This window comes from Adiantum capillus-veneris, chromosome 15, assembly GCF_014529385.1.
Source record: "Adiantum capillus-veneris isolate H3 chromosome 15, ASM1452938v2, whole genome shotgun sequence".
Classification (NCBI taxonomy): Eukaryota; Viridiplantae; Streptophyta; class Polypodiopsida; order Polypodiales; family Pteridaceae; genus Adiantum; species Adiantum capillus-veneris.
In genome coordinates this window covers 17,161,089-17,166,917 of record NC_140945.1, presented here as the reverse complement: position 1 = coordinate 17,166,917, position 5,829 = coordinate 17,161,089, and the positions used below count along the sequence as shown (strand labels likewise).

General features: G+C 42.2%; 1 protein-coding gene across 1 annotated transcript; it reads left to right on the top strand.

Annotated features, from left to right (window-relative positions):
- The first annotated feature begins 440 nt into the window (after positions 1-440).
- LOC147440340 (uncharacterized) lies at positions 441-2,031 on the top strand. Its single transcript, XM_086483286.1, has 4 exons — positions 441-594; positions 760-1,292; positions 1,520-1,603; positions 1,975-2,031. The coding sequence occupies exons 1-4, from the start codon at positions 441-443 to the stop codon at positions 2,029-2,031; spliced, it is 828 nt and encodes a 275-aa protein (XP_086339412.1).
- Positions 2,032-5,829: the final 3,798 nt, after the last annotated feature.

Genomic DNA, 5,829 nt, shown 5'->3' with positions numbered 1-5,829 from the left:
GAGAATGGATTTTGATTGGTTGCTACCTTAGCACTCTTACTAAGCATGAAGGGTGGACGGATCAAGAGCACAAAAAGATCAGGAAGAAAGCTTACGGCTATTTTCTGAAGGATGGCCATTTATGGAAGCAGCCAAAACGCTCTAAAGGAGTACCGCAGCGGGTTGTTTGTGATAAAGCGACTCAACAGCGGGTTATCAAAGAGTTTCATGAAAGTTTATGGGCTAGACATAGAGGAGTCTGGGAAATTTTTGTCAAGATTAAGGATCGTTACTGGTGGAAAGGTATGTATAAAGATGTGGCTCAGTTTGTGGAGACATGCCTAATATGCCAACAGTATTCTAATGTGAGACATCGAGATGGATTGCATCCCACCTATCCGCTGGCTGTGCACTACAAGTGGGTGGTGGACCTGATTACCATGCCAGTAGGTGTCTGGCAGATGCGGTATATTGTTCTTGCCAGAGAGGATCTTACTAATCAGGTGGAAGGCAGAGCCTTGCGTACCAAGGCTACCAGTTCCGTATGCAAGTTCTTTCTTGAGGATGTTATTTCCAGGTATGGATGTGTTGGTAGAATTACTGCTGATAGAGGAGAGCTTGATGCAGATGAAGCTCGAGATTTCTTTGCTCGCTTGGGCATTAAATTGGCTCTCACTACAGCATACAATCTAGAGGGTAATGGCAAAAGTGAAAGAGGGCATCCGCCTATTGTTAAAGATTTAGCAAAGGCATGCCAGGGACATATTGGTGATTGGCCTAAACTCTTACCATTTGCTTTATGGGCTGATCGAACTACACATAGTTCTACTACAGGTTTTATGCCATTTGAGCTAATGTACGTGCAAAAACCCATTATGCCTACAGAGGAAGCAGTTATCTCCTGGACCATAATGCCATGGGAAGAAGGTATGTCTATAGAAGATTTGCTTGCATTGCGCATACGCCAACTTGAGAGACGTCAAGAAGATATTGAACAGGCTAAAGTAATTCTTAAGGAATCAAGGTTGAAGAACAAAGCAGCGTTTGATGGTAAGCACGGACTACGACCTCGTGCTATTAAAGATGGGGATTTGGTCCTTGTATATGACAGTAGCCTGGAGAACCAGTACACTGCTATGCGGAAAATGGTTAAACGATGGTTTGGACCATATGTAGTACTTCATGTTTATGATAATACGACCTACAAGTTATGCGAGCTTGATGGCACTGAGCTCAAGGTGCCTATTGCAGGGAAAAGAGTTAAGTTGTTTAAGCAACCAGATAGTGAGATTAATATTGGAGACTTCACACAGGTCAACCTCCTGAAGACAATGTTATGTATGCATCGGACGATGAGTCTGATGATGCTCTTGATGATGCTTTATAAGTGCGATTGGCACAGACCGGAGGCTGTGCAGGTTCAGAGGGGGGGGATGTCGTGCAGCTCCGCTCCCATGCTAAGAAAGATGCCAGGAAAATGCACATCAAGTTTGTTTGAAGCTTACAGGATTAATGAAGAGTGATTAGGGCCTGGTAACAGGCCAAGTTCAATGCTGAATGTATGACAAATGCAGCTGAAAGAGCCAAAACATGCCTTAATGATGCTAAAAGTGTTATTCTTGATGTGAGCACATATGGAAGATTATGATGTAGAACTGCAGTGCTTGAAGTGCTCTACCGGCTTGTCTTTACAGCTCGTCGATTAGAGCTACGATGAAGAAGTTATGGCTCTTTGAAGTTTGAGTTAATGCAGATCCGTACCGGATTGGGAAACTGCAGATGAGGTGACAGAAATGAAATGAATGCACGGGCCTGAAGTGCTTACTTTGTGGAGCACGTCGGTCTTTTCAAATCAGCAATCGGAGTTACGGTTGCCAAGATATGGGCAGTTAAAGATTCACCGGGGGCCGGTTCCGTGCCAGTTCGGTCCGCTCGGTCGGAGTGCCATCTGGGAATCTTGGCCTCCTCATCAAGGTTTGTATGCGTTCTATGCAGGTTGAGAAGTCTACGGCTTGGCAGGCAGAGTCCGGTGTCAGTTATCAAAAATGCTGAGCTGGGTTATTTTGGCATTATTCGAGATGTCGGAATGGACAATAAAAATTCATGATGGTATTGTTAGTCAAGGCTTACTGGAGAAAAATATCGTGCTTAACATTGCCTGGCCGAATTGTATGCCAAATGTAGTGCCCTTGATAATGTCAGCCATAGGCCAACCTAAAGGCCGTCCACTAATGTGGCCGCCAATGAAGGAAGCTTGGCATTGTTTTTCTTGGCTGGAATTTATGCCAAATGAAACACCCTTGCAAGGGCTATCATCGAGATGTATGCCAAGTGTGGTGCCCTTTAACACTAGAATGGTAATAGGACACTTTTATGTCCTTGGACACTTTTGTATTCTGTTAAGTGACCATTTTGCTTGAATTATTTGAAGAGTATGAAAATGAATTTCTAGGTGCTATATATCCACAAAGTTGCCTTATGAGTTGAAAAAAAACTTAGCATTTTTTTTTGAGTATCGATCTCACCATTAACCTTACTCTTGCACAACATTTTTGAACCTAAACTGTGTGAAAAAACTGGTCCTGTTTTTGGCTTTTTTTCAATTTTTGGCAACTATACCACTCTAAACTTCATGTTTGTGAGGTTTAGATGGCTAGAGGTTAGGCCTTCATAGTTCTCAACATGTTTTGATGCTTGTAGGGAGAGCTAAGTGTTAAAATTGAAAGTTATGACCAATTTACAAGAATTGCATAATCCTGTTTTTTTGGCCAAAATTAGCACTTTTATGATTTTTTTGGTGGCTTTCTTGATATCCAAATTCAATTTTGATTGTGTAAGTGTAATGTATAACATAAAGCTAATCTTCCTTGAGTTTTGGGGGACCTAATATGCTATATAGCATAGTATATGATGATGGTTGAGTTTTTTGATTGCTGAAGAATAAGATACATTTTAGAGTAGCAAGTATAACTTTCTCAATATTGCTAGTTTCTTAGGCCAATTGTGTGTATTTTGTAGGTAGTAATCATATCTAATTATAGACTACAAACTTGGCTAGATATTGAGTAGTTTCTATGGGTTTCTAGAGGTCATAATTCTAAACCCAGTTTTTTCATGTTTGCTGTATTTAGCACTTTATCATTGCCCCCAAGGTTCCAATTGTAAGAGATCCATTATCCTTTTGACATGCTCCATGGCTCCTTTTGAATCCAGAGGCCCAAAGGGAACTAAGAAAACATGTATATAGTATCTGTATTGAGCGTGACTATAGAAACTTTGATGATAGGTCCGCAGAATGGCAAAAATGCCATTTTTTTGTACCTATTTTTTTTGCCCAAAAAAAAATTAGTGAGGTCAAAGCAACCATATGTTTTGGTCACCAACCCATTGAAGTTAATGGGGCATTTTATCTCATGTCCTACAAAAATCTCCACTCTTATTTATATGCAATCAACCGTAAGAAATTGTTGTTTTGGACAAAATGCACTGGTCCATCAACTTTGGAGGCTTGTAGTGACCAAGGGATGAGAAAAATTACAAGTTTCTTATTTTTTCCATATGTAGTAGTTATTGAACTATAAGCTCATGAAAGGATTTTTCAAAATGAGTGGATCTACTATGGTTTTGGAATTTTTTCCCAAAACCCTAAAAGGACACTTTTATGTCCTGTTAGGTTACCATTCTAGTGTTAAGGGCCGCCCGCCATCCAATGAAGTGCAATGCCCGCCCAATGAGAAGCTTGGCAATGCCTTGGTAGAGATGTATGCCAAATATGGCCTTTACAAAGGCCGGCCGTCCAAAGGGGTTTTAATATGGCCGCCCAGTAAGGGCTTTAATAAGGGCAATGGGAAAACAAAAGAAATAAGGAGAGGAGCATGGCGTGGAAGCAACAGGCAGCGAGGGCGTAGCGTGCAGGAGATCCAAGCTCGCGCTCGCCAGCACAGTGATCGGATGAGTGCGCGACTGAAGCAAAAGCTGTAGGGAATCGCCTCGCACAACATTTCGACACCAGTTGCGACAATTTTCGCGGTGTCCAATTTCGAGGCTGCCACGTCAGCAGAGGAGGTTTTTATGCCTCCCTAGCAACAACGGCGCCGTCATTGCTAAGGGAGGGGTAACCTATTAATAGGGAGCATGCCTTTTGCATGCAACTATTGCAAGCTAACGAAAGAGAAGAGAGAGAGAGTAGGGAAGAAGAGGAAGCAGGGATCTCAAGCTCTCGAGGCTCAAAGGGGCTTGCTCTCTCGCATGCTCTAGGAGAAGAAAACGAGCAAGCACGAAGAAAGATTTCTCTCCTTGATCTCGAAGCCAACCCAAGAGAAGGCAAGCTTTATCTCCTTGATCAATCAAACCAAAGCCAGGGCGAGCTTTCTGAATCTTCAAGCCAAGCCAGGGCTTTGCAACCAAGGGCGAGCAAGGAAGCAAGAGAAGCAAAGTTTACTCTCTCTCTGTCTTTCGTTCTCGAGATAAAGAGAAGCAAAAACAACAAAGAGAAGGGGAGAGTTGTTCGAAGAGAGAAGTGCAAGGGAGGCCATCGAGCTTTTTGAAGAAGTGATTGCAACCCAGTCAATCAGATGGAATCAATACGATACGACGTACCTCATCAGCAAGCAAATTAATTTAATTACCTCCTTTGATGAATTGCGGAGCTGTTAACGGCCCGGAGTATTCTGTAAGGGGGGTTTAAGCTTCTAACTTCATTAATTTCAATTAACGGTGTCGTTAACGACACTTCTTCATAACTGTGCATCAATTTTGTCGGTGTTATCAATTTTTGAGCAAGTTTGTGCGTCGATAGCATTACCGAGTGATTAAAAGCTGCTGTATTGTGCGGTGCGGTAAAATTTTGCTCTCAATTTTTCCACAGCCAGCAGCCTGGTGCTGACCTGGCTCAATTTTCGAACATATATCCCCCGACACCGTAGCCATTGTGCAACATGTTTTCTCAATGTCAACCATGCATTTGCAAGAACCACCTCGATTTCCAACACATTGTAAGTACATGTTTTGAGAATACAAAGCTAGGTGTGAAATCACAATGTAATGTTATTATGGATTCATACTTAATTTGTCATGGATTTATAATTTCCATCCACGTTGGTGGAGGAGCAGCCACTACATAGTCTCTCTGGCACATTCAATGCTATACATGCGGATATGGAGCAACAATGTTCCCACATCTTTGCCCAACCAAACTGGTTCAAAGAAGGATTTTCTTCTATTCTCACTCTTATATTGTCCCTACTTCTACACAAGCGTTTGGAACGCTTGAACCCATCAAAGTAACTTCCTTATTAAGTATGGAGTGGCCGGTGCTAGATTTGTGGTCGGTAGAATCTTTCAAGAAAAAGATGATAATAGATGTCCAAAACTCTTTGAAATACTCTAAAGCTTCTAGGTCTATGGGCTTGAGTTGGTGTTTGCCTATTCATTGTTTTGTGCACATTTTTAAAGAGTTTGGATTTGTGGAGACTACCACAATGCTTGTATGTAAAGATGTGCATTACGAGGAATTAGGAAGGCTTTTAGAAGAGGACTAGGGTTTTGTGGAGGGCATGCACAATGGGGACCGGTACCGTTGTAAGGTTGGAGCTTCAGGTATTGGAATGCGCTATTTGAAATCCGCACCTCCTTGTACATACGATTTCACTATGATCGTTGGATGTGCAATCTTGGAGTGTGGACTCCCTTACAGAGTGTAGACGGCGCTAATGCAAGCTTTGACATTGTAGTGAAGATGCCCAACGATGCTTTGGAGGCAGTCCAAGTGAACAAGCATTGGACTCTCAGTAATGTGCGAGAACATTTGGTCATTATGGGTTTTGAGGCCCTTCAACAAGCACAATGTTG